The 25,471-nt window shown below is 44.4% G+C and overlaps 1 protein-coding gene across 1 annotated transcript in view; it reads left to right on the plus strand.

The window, feature by feature from the left end:
- The window catches only part of SORL1 (sortilin-related receptor, L(DLR class) A repeats containing), a 165,151-nt gene that overhangs the window by 131,956 nt on the left and 7,724 nt on the right, over window positions 1–25,471 (plus strand). The window contains exons 33-46 of the mRNA XM_012644914.1: window positions 5,163–5,294; window positions 5,940–6,066; window positions 6,227–6,396; window positions 7,354–7,466; window positions 7,686–7,790; window positions 8,609–8,681; window positions 11,377–11,459; window positions 12,715–12,811; window positions 14,835–15,019; window positions 18,353–18,472; window positions 19,558–19,722; window positions 20,860–21,034; window positions 21,938–22,044; window positions 24,499–24,691. Coding sequence (XP_012500368.1) covers window positions 5,163–5,294; window positions 5,940–6,066; window positions 6,227–6,396; window positions 7,354–7,466; window positions 7,686–7,790; window positions 8,609–8,681; window positions 11,377–11,459; window positions 12,715–12,811; window positions 14,835–15,019; window positions 18,353–18,472; window positions 19,558–19,722; window positions 20,860–21,034; window positions 21,938–22,044; window positions 24,499–24,691 — 1,845 coding nt within the window. The remainder of the gene's footprint in view (window positions 1–5,162; window positions 5,295–5,939; window positions 6,067–6,226; window positions 6,397–7,353; window positions 7,467–7,685; window positions 7,791–8,608; window positions 8,682–11,376; window positions 11,460–12,714; window positions 12,812–14,834; window positions 15,020–18,352; window positions 18,473–19,557; window positions 19,723–20,859; window positions 21,035–21,937; window positions 22,045–24,498; window positions 24,692–25,471) is intronic.

Genomic DNA, 25,471 nt, shown 5'->3' on the forward strand with positions numbered 1-25,471 from the left:
TTGCTTGGACTTCATCATGGGGAGATGGTTTGGAAGCAGCGGGAGGTGAGATTGGAGGCCAGGGTCCAGTTAGGAGGCTAGTGATGGAACTACAAAGGTGAAAATGAGGAACGGCCTCTTGGTATATTGGAGGTAATGTTAACAGTAGCCAGTGGTTTTTATTTTGGCTGTGGGCATAGAGAAGAAGGAAGAGTGAGTGTTTCATCTGGATGGGTGGGTGAAAGCTGATGCTACCAGATAAGGTGGAGAATGCTGAGGGTGAATGTTCATGGGTTTCCCTGGGTGGGGCTGGGGATGACAGCAGGTTCATTGATTGACATACTGCCTAAGGTGGCATGAGGCATCCCAGTAGGAAGTTCAAAGGGGAGATCAGAAACCATAGAAGGCATTTCCTTCCTTTGCATTCTACAACATCAGTTCTCACTAGTGATCTTCTCCAGTGAACTGCTGCTGTGAGTCTTTGCCAGTTTTCATACTTCCACTGTTCCTTATAATGAACTCTATTGTCATGGGCTTTTGGGGACAAATTTCAGTGGGTCCTTTAGGTCTTGATATGCTCTGACTTGAGAGAGAAATAATTTTGGCCAAGTCCTTAACTTGAAACATAAAACTCATTTATTTCCACAATGCACAGATTTTTTCTAACACTTTTTCTACAGGGGTCCCAGGACCCCCATTGTTCGTTGTCCTTTCATCTCCGTGAATGTCACTTCTGCTTTTGTTTTGGCTGCCTGAGGGTCCTTTCTTTGTCTGAAAGTCAGGGAATTTGATAAGTTGCCACTTAGGGGTCTTTTTTTCCAAGAAATACTCTTTGACTCTTTCTACTTCTTCAATTTCCAAGCTAGGGTGATTTTTCTGTTTTGTTTACTTATTATTTTTTTTTTTTTTGGTTTAGGAAAATTGTAAGAAATCTCACGTTACTCAACTCTTCCTGTCTGAACTCAGGAATTGAGTAGATTCAAATGCATTTTGGGGATGATTCCCTCTGTCAAGTACCTACTACTTGTTATCAGGAACCAGAAAGATTCAGATAATTTGGTATTTCTTGATACTTGTGTATGAATCCATATAAACAAATCCATATAAATAAACCAAATAAATTTAGGTAGTAAGGAATATTTTTATTTCTTTGGTTAACATTTCCATATTATATCTCTTTCTCATTTCTTTGTCACTTCTGTAATTTGTATGGCTGAACTTTTTCACTTATTTTCAAAATTAATAAAAGTTTTATTTACACTATTACCTGTTTTGGATTTGCCAGTGGAGTAATGATTTTGCTGTGTCAATTTTTTTTTTTTTTTTAAATTCTCTGATGTCTGCAGGGTGCTTCAGCCTTGGATAAGCCCTAACAGATCCCCCCTTCTCATTCTGTTGCCTTCTATATTTCTTTCATTATTATGCCTGTCTGTTTTCTTGCTCTTTTTGGCTGTTTTATTTTTCTTTTTGCTTTATCATAAGTGCTCTTCTTCAGGTGACTTCTGCTTTGCTCTTTCTAATTTGCTGTTGTAAAATTTTCTGATGCTTTTTAAGTGGCCCTATCTTGTTTAAAATGTCCTTAGTGACTTAGATGAAAGCTTGGAAGGCACGCCTGTCATATCTGCAAATAATACAAAGTTCAACAAGGTAGCTTATTTTCTGGTGAAATAATGAGAATTTCCAAAGGGATACTAACATTTGGTGATGGGTTTTAAGGTGCGATTGTTCTCAGGGAACTGATCTATTCATTTCACTTGATTCTCAACATAACTTTTATTTTGGTATTATCTCCATTGTAGAGATAGGAAAATTAAGGTTCCAAGAGGATCCCATAGTCAAGAATAGACTGGGGTATTTATTTAGGTTTCTCTTGCAGAACGTTTTGCTCTTTACATCAGGTCGTATTTACAGTTCTTATCAGGGAGGAAGACACCAAAGCCAGCACAGAGAAACTGAATAGGGATTAGTGTACAATTCTACGCTTACGTTACAAGAACAAACAAAGGGGACCCCTGGGGCATTAAAATAACAGGGCAAGTGGATACCACACTCCCCAAAATAACAGTAGGAACATTTGAATCAAATAAACAACCACATAAGAAGATGAACATTAAAAATAATTAACAAAGAGGAAAAGAAATAGGATTTCCCTCCTGGGTGATGTTAATTCATTAATTGACATTCTTTAAATTGGTGTTTTCAGCCTGTTTCAAATCCGTCTTATTCACAATGATGTTGCTTAGTTAAGGGTCTTAAAATCAAGATGTGCTATATCCACAATTTTTTCAACATTGATTTGACAACCTTATCAAAAAATGAAATCAGATTAGTGTAACATGATTTCTCTTAGAGAAGCTGGTCCCTGAAGGCCAGTCCATTCTGTTCTAAGTCCCCATTAATCATCTGTTTAATAATCAGCTTAAGAATTTTCAGAGATTAATGACAACCTTATTCCCAGATCCTAAAACCCCTGTTTTCCTGCTTTTAAAATTTTGAAACATGTTTTATCAAGAAATCTCAAACATCCTCCAGCTTTACTACTCAGCTATTATTTGATTATATTTTATCACATTCTTACTATAGGGGTCAAGAGCATAGAGAAATTATCTGACCTACGTTGTTTGACTATAGGTCTTAAGACCCCTGTTCCAGAGAGGGTCCTGCCCCACCCTCAGAGGGAGATAATACATGCCCGGAGAGGGCATAACAAAGCAGTTCCGAAGATCCCCACCAAAAAAAATTTACTCCCAGAAATAGGCTCAGATAGCAAAAGACTCTTGTTGCTATAGACTAACCAGGCAATAAGGGTTGAGATGACAAAAGCCCTTATGGATGGGACTTATTAAGACAGATTTGCCCGAGAACTTGACACATTTGGAACAAAAAATCTTCAGGTTCCCAGCCCTTATCAGACTGGCCACCTGATTTCACACCCCCTGGATGGGGGACACCAGGAGAGAGGGCTCCCACTTGGTCACAAGTCACGCTCTGAAGGACATAGAAGAAGACGAGAGGGAACTTTATCCTGTACTCCTCTTTATCAGCAACACAGAAAGACAAAGACAAAGGAAAAGACCGTTTCTGTGAGGGAAGGAATCAAACAATATGAATATTCATAACACAAAGCACCAGAAAGTACACTAGAGTTGCTACACCAAGACCAGCCACACAGATCTTTTCTCCCATAGTCAGAATTTTGCAGAGGAAACTGATTTTTTTTTCCTGTCTGCTCAACCAGATTGCTCAGACAGAGAGGCTGGGAGCCTGGCTGGTAAGAAATTCTTACCCTTTTGCGGACTGATCAGGTCCTGGAATCCCTCAACTGCGGCTTCCAGGAGAGCAGAGCTTTGATCATCTTGTTCCTGAGGCCAATTTTTACACAGAAAGGCAGAGGCGAAGTTAGAGTGACATTTTTAGATTTTATAGCTGGCTTTGGGGCTAAGGGGTTCTGGTATCTACGATCCCCTTTGGGGAACAGGGATTCTAGTTTCTATGGCCACCCTCAGGGGAGAATGGGACTGGGAGACAGGAGGGCAGGAGAAGGTTAGAGAAAAACTTTGCTCCTGAGGCCTTCATTTTGGGGTGTTGTTTTCTGAGTCCCAACATTACCAAGTGAAATACTTAAGTGATGGAGATCTTGGTATTTTTTTAAAACAATCTTCTTCTGAGTAAAGAGTCTCTGTCTGACTGTCGGGTATAAAATGGCATAACCCTATCATATTTGTTTACTACTTGTTTGCAGTTTCTCTCAATAAAAGATAAGCTCTGTGAGGGTAGGTCCTTTGTTTTACATATCACCATATTCTTAGCATTTGAAACAACACACATTTATTTTATTGCAGTTCCATAGGTCAGAAATCTGATACAGATCTCACTGGGCCAAAACCAAGACGTGAGCAGGGCAGGTTCCTATGGAGGCCCTAGGAAAGATCTGTTTCTTTTCTCGTTCCAGCTTCTAGAGGCCGCCCACACGCCCAGGCTCATGGCCCCTTCCTCCATCTTCAAAGCCAGCAACATTGCATCTCTCTGATCCTCCTTCCACTTCTCTCTCTGTGATCACAGCCAGGGAAGGGTCTCTGCTGTTAAGGAGCCCTGTGATGAGATGGGGCCCACCTGGATAGTCCAGACCGAACTTCCCCACTTCCAGATCCTTAATTTACTCATATCCACAAAGTCCCTTCTGCCATGTAAAGTGACACGTGTAAGATAACGTATTAACAGGTTCCAGGGATTGGGATGTGGACATCTTTGACTTGGAGCAGCAAGGTGAATTTTAGCCCCTACTCTGGTGGGGTTGGGGTTCTGATGTAGCCCTTCCCTATACAGGACGGGGCGGGCAGGTATGAGTCTGTATCACGAAGTCATAAAATACCTGCACCTGGGCTCACCCCACACAGCAGCAGATTTGGTTTCTATAGCCATTCTCTTCTTCCTCTTTTTAGGATCATTTGCAATTATATGGTCATCTCTTCCTTTTTAGAGCCTCCCATACAGTTTCCATCTACTTTCAGAACTGAAGAGAACATCACATTTGGGTTAATAGCCTAGCCATGGAGTTGCATGACTCCTAACTTACCAATGCTCTTTATTTGGATTATTTCATTTTCTGTGAAAATACTTTGAAAACCTGTACAATTAAAACTACTACATAAAGCGAGGATGCTTCTTACAATCATTGGGAGTCATATCATCATTTGAATTACCCAAATCAGAAGTCAGCTTGCCATTCTAGACTGCAAATACTAGTAACAGAATAATCAGTAATGCTGTAGAGCAACAGCTGCAATTTGTTGATGCCGGCCAGGAGCTGGGCACTGTTCCAGGTGCATGATCTCATTAGGTCCTTGCAAACACTCGAGTGATGGAATTGTCACCCCAGCTCTTACCTGGGAACTGAACTTGGGCGATATTAAGCAATTTGCTCAAGCTCCTGCAAAGCCAGAATTTAAACCCCAGTTTGTTTGAGTCCGTGGCGCTCACTTTCCCTGTAGGCAGATCTCAGTTATTCACATTAAATAAGACACCACAGCACCAGTGTAGATTCTACCACTCCTCATTCTGGAGGAGTATGTTGAAGTAAAAGCAGGTTGGTTAGTTCACAGATTTCAAACCACTTTTCCTAAACCCGAGTCAACCTGGGCCCAGCCTTTAGCACAGCGCGGCCCCTCCGCTTTGTGTTTCAGCCACGCACAGCACGTTGACCTGTACGAGCAGGGAGTTCAAGTGTGAGGACGGCGAGGCCTGCATCGTGCTGTCAGAGCGGTGTGACGGCTTCCTGGACTGCTCGGACGAGAGTGACGAGAGGGCCTGCAGCGGTGAGTGCTGGCCTGTCGGCCGGGCTGGGCCGGGCAGCCCGTCTACCCGAGGGTGAGCCCTCGTGCATGAATCTCTAGCGAGGACCCTTTTGAACTTTTCCTCAATCTGCAGATGAAACGGATTTGTGCCCAATTTTGGAGCTGTACATGAGGTGGGGCTTGGCCAGATGTGACTCCCAGCTGCCTACTCCCAGCTGCCTGCTCCCCGTTGCTGAGCTGGTCTTAGATTTGTTTCTGCTGGACTTCCCACCTCAGGCCGATACACCTGGGCTTTCAGAGAGCCGCAGCTGCTGGAGGGGTTAACTCAGCCCTCTCTGGAGTGTGTTTAGTAATGGATCCAGCTGTGACATCGTCTTTGGACTTGTAGCATTCTCTATTGAGAAAACAGGGTTCCATTGCCATAGGCAGGAAGGGGGTGAAATGAAAGGAAAAAATATCACGACTGGAAATGTAGGAGACCCTTGGAAAGCTTGGATAGGGAAGTTTCAACTACATTTTCTGGGATGTCTTTTCAGATAATCGTAGCCTTCTCACAATCTAGATCATAGTAGTTCTGTTTAAAAGCAGAGGACCTTTTGGGTTCTTTGAAATCCAAGGATTTGTAAGATACAACTTCCTTTGACTTTTTCCCCTTTATTTCTGTAGATGAGTTAACTGTGTACAAAGTACAGAATCTTCAGTGGACAGCTGACTTCTCTGGGGATGTGACTTTGACCTGGACGAGGCCCAAAAAGATGCCTTCTGCTTCCTGTGTATATAATGTCTACTACAGGTGCCTCCCATTTTTGCCATAGAAGGAAATGGTGTTTTTGTTGCCACTGGATGTTCTGTAGACTCACTGTGGTGTGCATGGTGTGACTCTATATTAACTGAGTCATATATTTCAGCCCTGTGCTGCTTCAATATGACAATATCCTTATTCTTTTGGACAGGGTGGTTGGAGAGAGCATATGGAAGACTCTGGAGACCCACAGCAATAAAACAAACACTGTATTAAAAGTCCTGAAACCAGACACCACGTATCAAGTTAAAGTACAAGTTCAATGTCTGAGCAAGGCACACAACACCAATGACTTTGTGACCCTGAGGACTCCAGAAGGATGTACGTGTTATGGTTTATTTTTATAGCATGCACAAGACCTTATGTGGCATTTTGAGAGGGTTTTCCCAAGCTTGCTCGGGAGTGTGGGAACATACGTGTGTCTCACATGTGCAGAAGTATCGTGGCCAGGTTTTGTGGTCTTGCCAGAGTTGTTGAACATTGATTCTCCTTATTGTGTCAGAGAATGTTCTGGCATCTTAAGAAGTGAATTTCAGATCCTCGCCACCATCGCCCTCTTCTGCATTTCTTATCTAGTTTCTACCCCTGTGTTCCTTCTCTAGGTATTTCCCAGTACTTAGTATTTATGGGGTCATCATCATTAAAATATGAGGCTTGTCAGCAGTTTTGTGGCTAACTTTTAAAGAAATTTACCAAATTCATGTGTCCGAGAGACTCCTGCCTCCTCCCTGCCTTCAAAGTAGTTGACATGGGCGACTGTCTTCTTGACTGTCATCTTTTTCCATCACCGGAAGTATTTTGAACTAAACTCCTTAAGGAGCCTATCTTGAAGGTTATCACATTCGTTTGGATATAGAATTTCTGTGATGTTAGAAAATTGGTCTTATTCCTTGGTAGTCATGCCCGCAGTACTCTATTTTGTTGCACAAGAGGCCGAGACAGCAGGTGCTGTCGTTGGTGATTAAGATCTCAGCATGAAAGTCCTAGAGTCAGTGGTGACTCAACCTGCCCAAGTGATTCCATCCCGCAGCCCTTGTGAGCCACAAATTCACGTCACACTTCACTGAGCCATGATCTGATGTGTGGACAGCACACCTTGCTTTCTGGAAGAAGAGGAAAGGTGTCTCGTCAATGTGAAGACCAAGCTAATGGCCCTTCTAGTGGATAGGTCCCAGCGCCAGCCCTGGATTCTTTCTTGTTCTTGTTTTAAGCTCAGGAAAATCCCCCCAGTTGGCCGTTATGCAGATGGGTTTTAACCTCAAGTTGACTCTTTTCTAGTGCCAGATGCCCCTCGAAATCTCCAGCTGTCCCTCCACAGGGAAGCAGAAGGTGTGATTGTGGGCCACTGGACTCCTCCCATCCACAGCCACGGCCTCATCCGAGAGTACATTGTAAGTATCTTCCAGGAGCCGACTATGCCTGGAGGCTGGGAGATTTCTGGGCATTCTGTATGACCAGGAGTTGAGTGTGGCGTCGCTTTGTAGGTATGACCCATCTGTCAGAACGTTACATGCACAACTCCCTTCCCTCCCCTCCTGCGTCCTTGCAAGGTATTAGGGTGCCCCAGGTCTTCAGTTACCTTTCACTCATATTTTTTTTTCTCGCTTCAGGTAGAATACAGCCGGAGTGGATCCAAAATGTGGGCCTCCCAGAGAGCCGCTAGTAACTTTACAGAAATAACGAACTTACTGGACAACGCGCTATACATTGTCAGAGTGAGTGGTAACATCCTTCCAGCTGCCTGCACAGTCTTAGACCTTAGCGAGATGGTTGCCATATCATGAGAACTCTGTGCTTACCTTTACGAGATGCATATTAGTAGTCTGCAAAATACCCGACTCCTTGCCCTGGGGCATGATGGGGAGGTCATGGTTTCTTTCAGTCTCTTAAACTGGTGACACAAAGAACTTGAAATCACAGTTCCCTCAGAGAACTGCAGATTTATGGTGATGCAGCTTTACCTGCTCTTAACCCAGATGTTCTGCTGCTGCCTTTCCAGCGTCTATACTTTTGCACTCACCTCTTTTCTGCTTATCTTTAGCTGCAGAGTGAGGCAGAGCTATGATAAGTCACACTTATAAACTGGTTTTGTGAGGTTCTTATGAAATATATTATTAATATCTTTGGCAGAAAGGAGATAGATTTTGTGCAAAACACGTTTGTTGAGAGCATTAAGTGCACACATTCCAGTGACTCCCTCACATTGATAATTTCCTCAGTAGCCTTTATATATGTGTGTGTATATGTGTACACCCCCCCACACACAACCTGCCCTTTTCAGGAAGCTTGACATATGTCAATCAACAGAAACGTTATGATCTCAGGACTATCGTGAGACCCTTTACCCAGGCTTCTTCCCTTTGTCTCTTTCCTCTCTTGTTTCATTGCTGGGGCCTCTGAATGTTCTGGATCACTCTGTATAGGACTTTTTCCACCCTCATTGCCAAAGTCTCACCCCTTTAGCTCATTCAGAGTTCTTGCTGTATGGTGTATTGCCTTTATTTCATACTAATTCACACTCTGATTTGAAAAGGTGGCTGCGGTGACTAGTCGTGGAATAGGAAACTGGAGCGATTCTAAATGCATTACCACCATGAAAGGAAAAGGTAAATGATTCCAGCATTTGCAGATTTAGAGAAGATAGAAACCCTTTGGAAATAACTTTCAATGTGACTGGAAGATGGAGAAGCATAGATTAGAAAACTTTGCACAACTTCCTTCTCCGTGCCACATTTCTGGGTGTCTCTGCAGTGCTTTAGATACAAAGTCTTTTTGGGGTGATTTGAGTGCATTCCTCCTCCTAGAATTGAGCATTTCTTATAATGCAAACATAGAAAGGGATTTCCAAAGGCCATGATGCCCATCCCTTTGAGAGCACGTACGATATCTAAGATAGGGGTCCTTCCCTCTCACTAAAGATGATTTTGTGCATGTTTATTTACGGTATTTTAGGAAAGCACCATGCTATTACTTGTTACTTCTCCCAGTGTCACTGACAAACTATGTGGAGGTGGTTTTTTTCTTGTACCAGAGTAAGGGACAGAGCTGGGACTGGAACCTGATCTGCCTGACTCCAAAGCCTGTATTCTTAACCACTGTGCTCCACGCTTCCTTCCGGGCTGAGACGTGCGGCCCACTGGACCGCCCTGCTTGCCGGAGGTGGCTGGCTTGTCATCTTGCATGTGTGCTGCACGAGGGCAAAGATCTGGTCTGTTTTTCTCCACTCTATCACTGGTACCCGGTAGAAACTAAAGAAATAGTTGATAGGTGTGTGAGTTGCAGCAATTAAATGAAGGGTCCTGTCACACTTTGGGTTAAGGACTGCAGTTCCTAAGTGGTTTTCCTGATCTTAGTCCTGGCACTGGGGACTTTCGCTTGTGGGGACCTGCAGATATTAAAGCCAGATGAATGCTGTGGCATGGAATATTATTGGGAGATTTTACTTTAACCCGAGCCTGTGAGAAATAAGATCTGGGTCAGGGAGAGTCACGATCTGGTCGCCTCTAAAATCCGAAGTCATCAAGACCAAGACACGAGGCAGCCAGACTTAGTGCCACCAGTCAGACTTGGGGCTGAATGCTTGCAGGTATTAAAGAAAGGAAAGGATGCTGAATTCACACACTCCTAGAGTTTTTATTTTTTAAATAATTTCTCTCTACAAAATCTGGGTTAAAATGTACCACACATAACAAAAAGAAGGGACATTGGGAAGTCAACAGAAAACATGTATGTTGAATTCCATAGGCACGGGTCATATGTGCAGTTGAAAATCTCAGTGGGTAATTGCTTGTCTTAGCTTTCTTTCTGTGCTGCGATTTTGATGAATCTCAGCTCTTGCGTATATTTTGGCTACAGCACATACAGAAGGCAACTGTGTGCTGCCTCCAAAAGTATTTGTTTGAAATATCTGTGACTCGCTATTCTTATAGCATAGGAAGATGAAGGACAAAAACAGCAGAGGTGTCAGCCAGAGGCACCAGGTTGACCGGTGAATGCAGTGGATTAATAATGACAGTGAGAAAGCCACCGTTCACTGAGCACTTCTTGTGTGCTAAGCACTATGCTGTTGTTTTGCATGAATTGATTTCTCGTTAATCCTGAGAGATAAGCATTTTTTATCCTCATTTTGTGGCTGAAGAAACTGGGGTTTGGAGAGGATTGTGACCTGTTCTGGTGGCCATGATGGTGATTCAGGTCAGCTTTCCCATACGTAGCACCTGCCCTCTTCTGCTCTGAGCTGGCCACTGAAGCTTCTAATATCCTTTCTTCTTCTGGTTATTGCATTTTCCTCAAGCCCGGTTTTATTACGTGGTTGGTCATCTGGAGAGACTCCTCTAGACTTTGACACATCTCTTTCGCCACCAAATCTTATCCACTCCTGTGAGTCTCTCTTGCTCTGGCTGTATAGGGGGCATATGTGCTGGCAGTCTAATATACAACTTGTCGTTGAAATAATATCCTCTGATAATATTGATCCCATTGAGCCCTTTTAGGCCATGTTAGGCTGAGCACTGTCAGCTTTTTGGTGGGAAGACCTTGACAATGGCCAGCATGGAGCTCATCAGTGGAACTGAGGGGTTTTTTCTCTCGGCCACTCTCTGCCCCCCAACTCTCAGCTTGAGCTTGGTCTTTTTGAGAACGCCAGTCGCTTCCTGGTTCATTAATCTGCCGCGAGTGAGACTTTATTGGAAAGGAAGCACAAGGGAACGTTAGTTGAGTGCTAGGTACTGTACGTACATTATTTTAGTTAACTTTCCCAGCTCTGTGAGATGTAGATAATATCTCTAGGCTGGAGGAAGTTAAGTAAGTTCCCCCGAGTTACACAGCTGTCAGAACAGGAATTCGAACTCAAGTTTGCCAGATTCCAGAAGCTGTGTTCTTTCCATCTTGCCACATGTACATTTACAATTTATTATGGATGATTGATCCTGTTGTCAACTTTCAAAAACGACTTGAGACCACTGGGACTTTGTTAGTGCCACTCATGGTGATCCCTGCAGCTTTGAGAAACAGGCCGAAGCTGGGCTGCTCGGGGACTTTTACAAAATGTAACCTTTCTGCCCGACCTAAGTGCCAGGATAGCAGCCTGAGCCAAGATAGCTGGGTGTTCACCCAGCAACTGTGGCCCGACCTCAGCTTCAGGAAAACAGTGGTAAAGAGATAGATGAGAAAAGCTGCCGATGAAATGCCCATTCTTCCCCAGCTGAAAGATCACTTTGTCTGTTGAGTTGAAAGCTGTTGTCTTGCCTTCCTCACTTTTCATCGCGTGGTTTCTCTTTCTGAATTCCTTTTTGTTTTCAGTGATCCCACCGCCAGATATCCACATTGACAGCTATGGTGAAAACTCTCTGAGCTTTACCCTGACCACGGAGGGTGATATCAAGGTAACGTGGAAATTTCACACTAGCAGTCGGGTGGGGCTTTGCTTTGTCTGGGAACTGATAGGACGTAGCACAGCAAGATTGAGAAAAATGAATGACATGATCTAGTAAAGCTGAAATACCGTAACTAGGTTGGTTCCTTCCCCCCACGAAGAACAACTTGAGTCTTCACATATAATTATTCTGCCTCAGCCTGGTGCCTTTTTTTTCTTTAACCATATAATTAAATGGTTCACAGCTACGGTGCAAATAGAGTTGGTGTTAACAGAATATATATGCCCTGTAATTTTCAGCTTTATTGGATTTCCTGGTGCTAAGCGCTAGTGCTGAGGTTCCCGCAGTGGAAGAGCAACCTTCTTGTGAGGGAGCCGGATACCTAGGAAACATATCCACCTTGTATCCCCTTATATCCCCGCAACATCCTCCTCTTCCAGCACTGCCATCCTCTCTGCCTGGCCCATCCACATAGCCAACTTCACCATCGTTATCTCTGTCCGTGTGGTTTCTCACGTCGAGATCCACGTTCCGTAGTGTTCCTTCTTATCTATTTGTTCTGCCTCGCATTCCTCCCCATCCATGAAGTTGTGGTGGGATAAACAGCCTTCAATAGTCCTTGTGCTGTTTACTCACCTGTAACTTAAAGTCATGCCCTTGGCTTCAGAGTGGGTTGATGTAAGAGATGGCCTTATGTGGTCCTCGTCTGCAGTCTTGGGTCTTAAAAAATCCTAATTTTGTTGTTGTCCCATATTTAAAGATATTTAGATCAAATCCTTCTGTGAGTTCAGGACTTGGAAAAGGTAGTCTTTCCGACACATGGATGTATTTACTCCTGATAGACAATGAGAGGTAACCAATCTGTATTGATTGACCTCTTGGTCTTGACTGTAAGGAAACCCTGAGCTAAGATTTATCCTTAATTCCCACAGCCTGATATCTTTGCAGTTTTTCCTCTTTCCACCTTTATTGATTGGTTCCTATTCTTTTATTCTGCATTAAATTTTTTGATTCATTGAATCTATATTTTGTATTATAAATAGTCCCACATTTGTTTTTAGAAGCAGAGTATAACTAAGCATTATTTAATGGTAGCACAAATGGAACTTGTTTAAAAATCAAAAGAAGCAACCAGCCCATTGTGAGTATAAGATACCTAAGGAAACAACAGAAAAGAGGTGTATTTTTAATCCTGCCTTTTGTATTTGGTGTGCCCTGTGACAGTGTTAGCAGTTCGTCTGACATGTTTCTTGGTTCGTGGCAGGTGAGTGGCTACGTGGTGAACATTTACTGGGCGTTTGACACACACAAACAGGAGAAGAGAACTTTGAGCTTCCGAGGGAGCATATTGTCACACAAAGGTAACACCTTGGAGCTGGGTGATGTGTGGGCAGGAGGGAGTGGGGCTAGACGGACACTCTCCCAGCAGTAGAGCTTGAGGGCATCTTCCCTGGAGGCCGTTCTACATGAAGAGAATACTGTCAGTGTGCTCCTGACTCTAGGTAGAAGGAGTCACCCAGCGGCTCCTCAAACCCCCTTCTAATCTGATGGCCTTTCATGGAAGCTGGAGGCCATAAAGAAGGAAAAACGGGAAAGAGGCCAGATGAGCTCTGATTTTTGAGTTCCAAAAGGAGAAGTTCTAGATTTAGTTACCTGTCTCTCTTTTCTAGTCCAGTTCATTCCTCCATTGCTAATGAGAGGTGGCACAAGGCCTGGTGAGCAATTGGTGTTAGTAAATATTTGTTGACTGAGTGAATGGACCAACAAACTAAGGAAGGAACTGGTCCAGTCCCTCTTACATCTGTGCAGATAGTGAGCCTCAACTAAAATCCATATGTCTGAAAATGGGCTAAAGGATGACGTTCATTTATTTCTAAGACAAGACCTTCGATGACAAAAGCTGCCTGTGAGTGCAGAGAGCAACATAGGAGCATCTTCCTTTCTCCTTCTAGCCTGATTGCAAAGTATTTCCAATCATCTTTTTATTCGATCCTCGTTCCAGCCTTATGAAGTAGAAACTACAAAGTGTTCCATTATTATTATTTTTTTTAACCAAAGGCGTACTAGGCTAAGTAATTTGCCCAAGGAGGTTGTGCAAGAGTCAAAATAACATTGAGCACCTACTGTGTACAAGCATTTCCCCATGCATTGTATGTGTGTGGTTTTCCATAACCCCAATAATAATTCTGTGAAGTATGCTGATTTTACGGAGGCGAAACTGAGATTCAGAGAATAAGTAATTCTCTCAGAGGGTGGCAGAGCCAAATGGGAACCCACGTCTTTCTAAATCCAAAGCCTATGATCTCATGGGCTCAACATTGCACCAATAGAAATCGGCAGAGTCAGGAACAGAAGTCTTATTAGCTGTTGTCTGTAATCTGTCAGGGCTAGTGCAAGGTTAGGCACCATGCCAAGCACTTTATACGCATTTTCTTTTTTAATCCCTGCAACAGCCAGCTGCTCTAAGTGCTGTTATTTTTCTCCATTTTACAAACAAGGAAATAGACTTAGAGAGTTTAAATACTTTACCCGAGGATATACAGCCACAGAGTGTAGAATCAGGCCTCGAACCCAGTCCTGCTGCTCCCGAAGGTTATCCTCTTAGCTTACCCCTCCCCGCTTCTTCCCTTCTTTTTCAGTTTTAACAACATTTCCCCTAATTAGAAAGTGGTACGTATTTATCATATTTCAAAAAACTTACAGAAAACAAAAAAGTACAGTGAAAATTAAAATTTCCTATAATTTCACTCTCATATTTTAGATATCTCCTGATATTTTTCCATGCATTGATCACTATATCTTTTTTCTAAAATTAGAATAATACTATATATAGTTTTTATACTGCCCTTTTCACTTAACACAAAATTGTGAGAATCTTCCAGAGTCATTAAATATTCTTTGAAACAACTTTAAGTGCCTACATAGCAGTTCATGGAATGTACATTATTTAGTTTTTGTCCTGACACCGGACAATCAGATTATGTTTACTTTTTTCCTGCCGTAACACTGTGACAAGAATTTGTCTTATTACACACATTTTTGCGTCTCTTTCTGATTTCATGGATAACTGGATTGAAGGATATGAGTTTCAGGGCCCTTATTGTAGAGCCAAATAGCTGTCCAAGGGTGTTGTACCAATTTATATCCTTGGATGGTCAGCTTTAAAGAAATTACCCAGTGCCCATGTGGTGTGTCACATGTAGTAGTCATCAGTGCAGAAACGGTGAATGAATTTGTAAACGAATGAAAGTCTTATGACATGTGGGACTAACTTAAATTTAGAGATATTAGTTTTTTTTTAAAAAAAATGGTATGTGTATCAAGACAAATTCTTCACTAACACCCCCAACCTCCTCCTGGCATCTCCTTGTCCTGTTTGCACAGTTGGCAATCTGACAGCTCACACATCCTATGAGATTTCCGCCTGGGCCAAGACGGACTTTGGGGATAGTCCTCTGGCATTTGAGCATGTCCTGACCAGAGGGGTTCGCCCACCTGCTCCTAGCCTCAAAGCCAAGGCCATCAATCAGACTGCAGTGGAATGTACCTGGACCGGCCCCCGGAATGTGGTGAGTTGACCAGAATGACCATCGCGAAGTGAGTACAGACTCTCCCTGATGCTAGGCCACCAGATAGCCCTGGGGCTTTTACTTCTGTTGCTGCCGCTGCCTTTCCACCCCAGCATAAGCTACCTTCTTGGTCAGTTCTGGATTACCTTCTGTAGGCACCTGCCATGCCAGCCCTGTCCATACCTGGCTTGGCATCTGACAGGTAGCGCCCCTCCACCCATGCTGTTTGTCATTGAGTAGACCTCACACTTGTAAAGGGTGGAGTATTCCTATGCCTGGGGACTCACCTTGGCGTCATCACGGACTTGGTGAGAAGTCAGCAGCGATGACAAGGAGGATTGATCTAAGTACCTGGCCTGGCTCCTCCAGCCCCTTCCCATCTTACATGATCTCCCACCCACAGGTGGCCTTCTGGACCAGTCCTCCCAAGTATTCTGTTTTCCCTGCTATGCTTGTATTTAGGTATTTGGGTCCTCCTTTTTCTTTTGTTTTTACATATGCGCTGTGATTCACTGTGATTAGATTTGTTCTTGCTTCTTTTTGAGGCTGGTGTTTACTCCCCACCTGTCCCCAGCGTGCACTTTCCTTTGCTGCTAGGTCGGCCTTCTCAAGGCTCTTGGCACGTTCCTCCGCCTCTTGCCTCTGAGCCTTTGGCTTATGCTCTTCCTCCTCCTTGCAGGCCTTCCCTCCTTCTGCCGTGCAAGCAAATCCTACTCCCTTCCATTGGATCTTTTTCCCTTATCAGCCCTACAGATGTTTATAGTTGGTGCCATGCAGCATAATGTTTCATTAGGCACACTTTACCCTATTTGATCATTTCTGTCTGTTACATTCTCTCTCAAACTAGTTTGTAAATTCCTTGAAGGGAAGGATTATTTTCTGGGTTTTCCAAATGGAAATGCTTATAGAATTAAATCTATAATCAGATCCTAGTAAATCCCCAGTGATGAGTAGAGAAACGAGAACCAATTCGTGGGGAAGCAAGCAAGGTTTACAATCTGTAAGATCAGCAGTGAAAAAGGAAGGAGAAGTAAGATTTACCTAGCACCCACTGTGTGTGCCAGGAACGGTACAAAACCCTTTAAACACGTTCTTCCACTTGATCCTTTCATTGCTTCTATGGGACAGTGGTCCTCAACCTTTTTGGCAGCGGGGACTGGTTACATGGAAGACAATTTTTCCATGGACCCTGAGGGATGGGGGAAGAAGAAGGCAGAGCTCAGGTGGTGATCCGTGGCCTAGTTCCTAACAGGCCACGAACCTGTACTGGGGTGCAGCCTGGGGATTAGGGACTGTAACTCTGAGGTAAATATTCCCATTTTACCAGTGAGGAAACTAAGATTCAGCAAGGCTAGATCACTTGCCAGAGTTGAAGCTCTAGTAAGCGGTAGACTGAGTTTGCGCTCAGGGCTGGCTGACTTGGCAGCCGCTGCTCTTTCGCGTGCCCCAGCACCTGCTGCTGAGGCAGGGCCAGGGAGCCATCCCCAGGACTCCCTTTTACCTCGAAGATGACTCTACTCACAAAGGGACCTTTCTCTCTCTGTATATACCTGACTCAGGGCACAACCAGCAAGTCAATCCAACTGTTCCTAGAGTAGGGCACAATGCACAGAACACTGGCACATCCCTTGATTTTAGGGTCTTTGGTTAAGTATAAACTTGGAGAGTTTGACTTGTCTTGAGCCTCATCCTGGTTCAAGCAGTGGTCACACTCATCATAGCTTTAGGGATGAGGGACCAAGTGAGATCACCAAGGTGGAAGCTCTCACCTTCTGCTCCTCTTTAGTTCCTGAGGACTCTAGCAGCTCTCTCATGGTTTTCCTCTCTGCCGCGAGAACTGCCATTGTCACTGTCCATAGCCACCCTGCCCCTGGCAGCCATGGGCCTTGTCCTCGGCGAGATGGTCTGGTCCCTGAGCTCTGGACCCCCAACCTGGCCTCATCGTCCTGTGTCATGCTTGTAGCTCCCTAGTGCCCCACTGCTGTTCTATGTGCATTTGCTTTCTCACCCTTCTGAGTTCCTTAACTCTGCTTTTGCCGACCTCTTCCCAAGAGACTGCCTGCTTCAGGGCCTCCCTTCCTCTTGCCCTGTGCATGCTTTCCCCTCTCTGGTCTCTTTTCAGCCACTGAGCAGTGTTAGAGAAAATCACACTGTTGTCTGGGACTTGGAAATCCCTTTGCATACCCCCGCCGCTTTCCCTAGGCTCCTCCAAGCTCATACAGTTCTCTTCCTGCTCACGTCTTCCCTGCTCACATGCTCTGGGAGAAAATACTTCTTGATTCTCCTTTACAAAGAAAGCTCCATCAGCTCCTACCCTCTGTTACAAACTGCACGTTGTAAGCTTCATCAATTTCCCATTTCCCTGCTTGAAACTCCTTCAGTTTCCAATGTGTACCCGGTTAGGATTAAGAATGGCTGCATATAACTGAGGAACCGAAAGTAACAGTGGCTTGAAATAGTTTATTTCCCTCTCAATTCAATGAATTTTGGAATTTAGCAGTCCAGGGCTTCTACCGCAGCAGCACAGTTTGATCCTGCCATCGCCTGTGATGTTCATCTTCAAGGTCACCTTGTGGTCCAAGAGGCCTCCTGGGGCCATAGCCATGATCTCTATTCCAGGCATCAGGAGGGCAGGAAGAAGGGCTTGTTCCTCCATTGTAATGAGCCCTCTGAGGGCTTTCCACGTGACACTTCTGCCTCCGTCTTGGGGGCTGGAGGCTTGTCATGTGGGCTATCATAGCTTGCAGGCAGGTGGGAAGTGTAGACGTTTTTCCAGGTAGCAATTCTCCCTAAGAACCAGGATTCTACCAAGTAAGAAAGGGAGAGTGGGTATCCGCTGGGCAGCTAGCAGTGTTTGCCATCCTCCTCTCCCTCCTCATGCTTCCCAAAATTCTCACGCTCACTCTCCAAGCTCCCATGGCACCCCAGCCCACTCAGCATGTCCTCTTGGTGGCCCCCCATCCATGCTGTGATGGTAGAATGCCACCCTGTCTTTGGTAATCCCCTCTGTTCTTGGGCTCACCATGCAGTCTTCTAGTGTAGCTTCTATGCTCCATGTTCGCAGCCTGTTATTTATAATTATGTCTGTTTCTCTTCTCTTCCTGTCTCCTCAAGAATGAGCTCATTGAGGGTGGAGACCACATCGTATTTATCTTTACAGTCGGACATACAGGGCCTGGCCCAAGTGCCCTCCCTGTAAATGTAGTAAATGTTGAATGAAGGCTTCTCTCTGAGCTCTGCTGACACAGTTCCAGGGTCTTACATTATAGATTTAAAGAAAGCGAGGACATTTGCCCATGAGCTGATGTCCCTCTCCTTCTCTGCTCTCACCAGGTTTATGGTATTTTCTACGCCACATCCTTTCTTGACCTGTACCGCAACCCAAAGAGCTTGACTACTTCACTCCACAACAAAACAGTCATTGTCAGCAGGGATGAGCAGTATTTGTTTCTGGTAAGTGTCCCATACCAGAGGTCAAGAGGAGTTGTATATTTTAAGGGATCCCTTAAGTCTGGGCTCCTGAACTCAACCCAGGACCCAGGGAGCTGGGACATGTGGGTTCCAGGATCGACGTGTATGACGCGAGGAAATTTCCTCTTCTTTGTAAGCATCATTGGGCTCTTACTAGAGATGCAGAATGAACAGCCATTTAACCAACTGCAGCTCCATGATGGAGGATCAATAATTTGGCAAATGGGTCATGGGTTAGATCAATCAAAAGCTTTTGTCAGACATGTAGTAATAACATTCATCGGGTGTTGGGCAGATGGAGGGGAGACGGGGACGGGTATATACACACCTAATGGGTGCGGTGCACACTGTCTGGGGGATGGACATGCTTGAAGCTCTGACTCGGGTGGGGCGAGGGCAATATACGTAACCTAAACATTTGTACCCCTGTAATATGTTGAAATAAAAAAAAAAGCTTTTGTCAGATTCCACTTTTAGGAATTTAGCCTACATACATTTTCATGTGCAATCAGATATATGGAAAAAGAAGTTTGGTACATTATTACTTGTGATAACAAAGGATTTGAAACAAATGTCTATCAAGAGAGGACTGGTTAAAAATATTATCGATTACCTGTGCCATGGAATACAGGACAGCCATCCAAAAGAAATAGTATATAACAACTCTAAATGTACAGATATGGAAAAATCTCTAGGTTATATTAAGTGAAAGAGGCTAAGAGCATAATAATGTGTACTTTTTTCTCAGTTGTATAAAAAATATTTCAGAAAAATTGGCTACACATATGCATACATGCATACACACATGCATATATGCGTGTATTCACACACACACACACACATCTGTGCTTATATGTGCATAGGGCATTTCTGGAAGGAAGCCCAAAAAACTGTTACCAGTGGTACCTCTTGGAAAATGATCTGGGGTAGGTGGGGAATTATTTTATATTTTATAGCTTTTGCACTCACTGAATTTTAATGGTGTCACTATTTTGTTGAGTAAATAGTAGTAAAGATTGCATAAGCCCACGTGGTATTTTATTCCTCCACATGTGCTTTGGCCCTAGGTCCGGGTGGTGGTGCCCTACCAGGGGCCGTCCTCTGACTACGTCGTCGTGAAGATGATCCCAGACAACAGGCTCCCACCCCGGCACTTGCATCCGGTTCACATAGGCAAAACCTCAGCTGTCATCAAGTGGGAGTCGCCGTACGATTCTCCTGACCAGGACCTGGTGCGTGGGCGAGGCATCCCAGCCACCTTGTTTATTCTCAGCATGGTTTGGGTGAGGTGGGTGGAAGGAGGTCCCATGATGCCGCAAGAAACACAGGCCTAGTGCTGGACACTCAGCAGGCCGTCTTCCCCCCATTTCTGTCTGGCCAAAGACAGGGTCCTTATAGGTACCTCTTCTTAGCTGGCACATCTCCACTATTCCCAGCTGCCACATTGGTTTGCCTTTCCCTCCTTCTCTGCTGCTCACATCTCCTTCCCTGACCTTCTAAAACAGGTGTCAGCAAACAAAGGCCTGCAGGCCAACTCAAGCCTATCCCCTGTGGGTTTTTTTTTTTTTTTAATAAAGTTTTATTTGAAACCAAGCCACACCCATTTGTTTATATATTATCTTTGACTACTTTCATGCTATGAACAGCAGAGTCAAATAGTTGTGGTGGAGACCATCTGGCCCTCAAAACCTAATATTTACTGTTTGGACCCTTATAAAAAGTTTGGGGACGGCTGCTCTAATAGAAGGGGCATTGATCCTAGATCTCCCATTTTCCTGTGCTCCGGGTGCCTTTACCTCTGCCCCCTCCGCTCCCCTCCATGCAGGGGTGGCTGGTTTTAAACTTCTTCCTGATGATCGAGTCTCCTGTACTTACTACATGTCCCTTTATGTCCCCCCCTTCTCCAATTACATAAGAAGCAATGTGGGAGAAAGTAAGCAGAGTTTTGTGTCCTTAGAGCTAGGATTGAACGCTTTTTGTTCATTCTCTCTCCACTGGCAACATCCACTGTGGCCGTGGTGGAGATGCAAACATTGAGTTCTGAATCTGGATGTTGCTTGTTCCAACCTACCTGCTGATGCCACGATAACTGTGGCCTTCCCTAGGGCTTTTCTTTTTTGCTTTTTCTTTTTTGGGGGGGGGATATAATTGGTAATTCTGTGTGCAATTCTGTGAGTGAATACTTGCTGTAAGGCTGGAGCTGGTCACCCCAAAGGCTTTACAAAGAACAGAGTCAGGCTTTGGGGCTCAAAGTATCGTTGTTGTGGGTCACAGCCATTGATATACTTACGTTGTCCACCATTGAACTGGAAGAAGTAAACAATGTCCAGTTTCTGATTACCATTCAGATGTTCTTTTTTTGGTCCTAGTTATATGCCATTGCAGTTAAAGACCTAATAAGAAAGACCGACAGGAGCTACAAAGTAAAATCCTGCAACAGTACAGTGGAATACACCCTTAACAAGTTGGAACCTGGAGGGAAATACCATGTCATTGTCCAGCTGGGGAACATGAGCAAAGATTCCAGCATAAAAATCACCACAGGTAAGCAGGAGAGAGGTCGGAGGCCTCTCACACGGCCAAGTGCCCACAGTGCTGGCAGACCTCCAGGCACGTGCTTTCTGTAGGAACTGCCCAGGAAGTGCAGGCGCTGCCCTGCAGGATCCCTCCAGGGGCAGACCAATGCAGGGCGCCGCTGTCTGGGCTGCAGTATGGCGGCCTGGGACCCGCTCTCATTTTCTATATTCTCTAAGTCCTTTTTACTCTCTTCTCCCTTAGCTGATTTTGACGTTACCAGAGGAGAAGGGGGGTAATTCCCAAGAGAGTTAGGAAATAAAACTGAGTATTTACCACTAAGGCCAAGCATTGCATCTGCAAACCTGGATGGAAGGTTCTCAGCAGTTCGTTGTAGCAATCTGACATGTTGAAAAGGAGACCGGTAACTGGGCAGTAGATTAAAGGGCAGTCAGGCTCAAGTTCAGAACAGGTAATGAGCTCAGTTACTTGGATAGCAGCAGACAGTGTTGGGAGTTTGGGTAACGAAGGCTCAGCCCCACCTAGGCTGGCAGTGTAAGCCGTGGGCCTGGGCCATACCCCATTGTCACTGCAGTGCCCTTTGTTCAGACAGAACTCCTTATCCCATTTCGTTCCTTCCCCACCACCCCTACCCCACCCCATTTATTTTTGTTCACCCTTGGGTCCAAGGGCTATTAAATTAGCTACGGTCCAGATTTCTTGGCTAAAGATGTTATAACAACAACAAAAGAGATGCCAATTAAAGAGTATCTACCATGTGCTAGGCTCTGCTAAGCAGTATATGTGTTTTATTTCTTCCTTAACCCAGCCCGGCAGGGCTAGCATTATTTAATCTCTGACGAACAAGAAAACAGAGGTTCAAATGTTTTCTGCGTTCCACTAACTGCATTCCATCTCATCCTTAATTTTCAGTTTCGTTATCAGCACCTGATGCCTTAAAAATCATAACAGAAAATGATCACGTTCTTCTGTTTTGGAAAAGTCTAGCTTTAAAGGAAAAGCATTTCAATGAAAGCAGGGTAAGTTCCTCCCTCATTCTCAATGACTTTGGAAATTTAATTGAAATGCTGTTTTAGAGATGAGCTCGTTAACAGCACGCTGGCATATACAGTGTAAAAAGTAAAAAAGAATAGGGCGTAGAAGTGAACTTGAGAATTAAAGGCCTATTTTCTGTGGGATTGCTAATTAGTGAAATGTTTATACTGCCCATTAAAGAGGAGAATCTCTGCACTAAGCAGTTTTTAATCCTGAACTTGTCTTCCCTGAGGAAAGGGAAGTGGGCTGGAGCCCTTGCTGTGCTTCCTGCAGCTGGCCTGGGGCTCACAAGGTAACCCCGGAGCTCTACCTTTCCCGCACCCTCTGAGGGCCCCCCACCTTTCCCACCACCTCCGAGGGCCGGGCGGTGACTTCAGAACCAGAATCTGAGCGGCACACCCCACCTGCACACCCCATCACTCTCTTTGCAGAGAAGTGAGAGGGAGCAGGAAGCACTTGAAGATACTCTGTTGACTTATGAAGAACATCATAGTTTTGTTTTGCCATTGGCAGACCCATGCTGCATTCACAGCTGGAGATGGGGGAAGGAGAGCGAGACATGGGAGTAGATTTGCCAACCAAGGGTGGGCATATTCTCGAGTGGAGCTGGGTTGACCCCATCGACAGCAGAGCATTAGCTAAATAGCAGCGCAGTGAACCACTGTGGCCACCTGGAGGTTCAGTGTAGGCGAAAAGCCAAGGACTCTAAGTAGTCACTCTGTAAGGCCAGCGGCAAACCTCAATTAAAATTTGAAAATTCTTACCATTCACTCTAAGAACTCTCACAAATCTCACAATGATGACATATAATATCCTTAAATCTAAAGAAAGCTTTCAAATCAATTCACAACAGAGATATTCTAATTTGGAAAAAGGTTCAGATAACAGAGGAAAAAATTCCAGCCACAGTAAGTAAGCAAAAGTTCCGACTTCACTAGTGACCTAAACAACAAAGATACGGCACTTTCACATTAAATCAGCAGGGTTTGGGGGGAAGAGTATTACCAGTTTGGATAATAGTTGGGGAAATAAGCAGTCTGGGAGTATAAATTGGTTTCACCTTCTGTAAGGCTCGTGGGTAATAGGTGTCAAAAACATTAAAAGCATTCATACCCTTTGATCCAGTAATTCTTCTAGGATTTTACACTAAGAAGACACTGTGCACAAAGACTTCACGTACAATATTTACGATAGCAAGAAAGAGGAAACAACCTGAGTGCCCAATAGATGAGGACTAGTTAAATCAGTTATGAGTGCTTGATGTTTGTGTAATTTATTTTCTTTATACCTTTATGTATTTTACTAATGTTCTACACCAAATATATATTAGGTAGAAAATAATGACTGCTAGTTTATAAAAAAAAATGCTGAGACGGTATTCTAGGCAGGTATTGGGAAGCCCAGTTTGGCAGCCAGTTGCCATTAGGGGGTCCTTCCTGGGTGGCAAAAGCCCAGCTTTTAGGTTGGGGTTACAGGTCAGTATTCCATTCTGAGTGGAAGGTTCTGGCATAGACATAGCATGTCCTTCTTCCCTCCCCCTGACTTGGGGTGCAGAGAATAGGCAGGTCAGTGGAATAGAGACCAGAGACCATGGTTATGCAAGGGGGCCCCATACATGGCTAGACATAAGGGATGGAGTCTTTTGGGGGGGCGGTGGGGAGTGTTGGTGGCTTTGACACTGGAATACTTGGGGATTAGCAGAGAAGTCAGGTTGTCAACCCTCATCTCAACCAGCATCCTGGGTTGGGGCTGTCCCAAGTGTGACTTTTCCCAGCACAGGAGTCCAGGACTCTCCTGAGACAGTCTAGCTGGGAGGATTATTTCATCCTCCCCTCCCGTGAACAGGGGCTGAGCCTGCCGAAGTGCATATTTCAAGACCAGGTTGTTAAGGGGCTGAGATCAGCGTAGGCAGAGCTAGAAAGTAGACAGGCAGGAGGTGAGCCGGCCATGACAGTCCTACGTATTGTTCTAAGGAGAAAGGTCCTGTCTTTGTAATTGCAGGTTCCCCTTTCTTAGTCCACTGCTGGAGTCCCCTGTGATCTGGATTTATTATTAGCCAAATCCCATTGGAGCAAACTGTTGCCGAATTATCCATATTCTTTGTGGCATTTAATATTGCCTGAGACGAGTGATCTGTTGACCAGAACTTTGGGTGGGAATTTCTTAAAGTGGCTTTCCTTAGGGCCACAGTTTTCATTTCCATGATGCAGCTCACAAGTGGGTGTGATAGTTATTTGAGACATTGGGGATGGGAAAATTTCCATTTTCTGAATTCAGTATCTCTGTGGTAATAATGTAAAAAGAGCTAGTGAGAAACCCAAAGTGCTTTAGCATCTATAAAAGCTGCAATAAGGAGCTCACATAAAATTGGAAGCAGTAATAGTGGCTGTCAGGTTCCTTATTCATCTTGCTGAGCAATCTCTTGCGTTTGTTTTCAGGGCTATGAAATACACATGTTTGATAGTGCCATGAATATCACAGCTTACCTTGGGAATACTACTGACAATTTCTTTAAGATTTCCAACCTGAAGATGGGTCATAATTATACTTTCACTGTCCAAGCAAGATGCCTTTTTGGCAGCCAGATCTGCGGGGAGCCTGCCGTCCTGCTGTACGATGAGCTGGGGTCTGGTGAGTCACCGTCGCTGCCAGTTTTTGTCTAGTTCTGGGAAAATCGCAAGAGTATAGTATGGTGTGATGACCAGGTGTCTTTCAAAGACATTTAAAATATTCAGCTCAAAAGAAAATCATTTATGTATCAATTTAATAAGGTACTGATTTATTTAACAAATGCTTCCTGAACCAGGTATGATACCAGGAGCTGGGATTACAGGGTGACCATATTCTGAACATAAAGTACAATCAAGGCAAGGTTTTGTTTAAAAAGGAGGTTCTAGGTTAACACGAGTTTTGTTGTTTGTGTTTTATGGGACTTCTCAGAGCCTCTAACCTGTGATCCTCCGAGTCAGTAGATGATCTCCCCATCACGCAGTCGCTGATGTTGTAGCCCTCCCCATTTCTTAGCTGTCGCCACAGGACCAGCATTGGGCCTGGAGTCTCTGTCTTGGGGACATTCAGAGATGTTGGTGTTGGAGCCGTGCTAGTGGTAGGGAAGAGGACCTTTCTGTTCATATAGAAAGTCTGCTTATATTGTAGTCGCTTGGCCAGGATTTCAACAAATGTTTTGCCACTGGTCTTTTTAGTTCCATTTACTCCCAGCCAAGAACTAACCAGTGCTCAAGCCAGAATCCTGTGTTAGAGCTGCTAAACGTTCCGTCACATAATGCTTCCCAGGGTGTGATCTCGTGCAGTGCTTATCCTTGGCACCCTGCTGAAAGAGAGAAACATTGCCCACCACCTCCCTTTGGGGAGTCACAGTATTAATATGTTAGAGGTTTGGGGAAGGTCCTA

Source organism: Propithecus coquereli, unplaced genomic scaffold, assembly GCF_000956105.1.
Source record: "Propithecus coquereli isolate 6110/MARCELLA unplaced genomic scaffold, Pcoq_1.0 Scaffold222, whole genome shotgun sequence".
Taxonomy (NCBI): domain Eukaryota; kingdom Metazoa; phylum Chordata; class Mammalia; order Primates; family Indriidae; genus Propithecus; species Propithecus coquereli.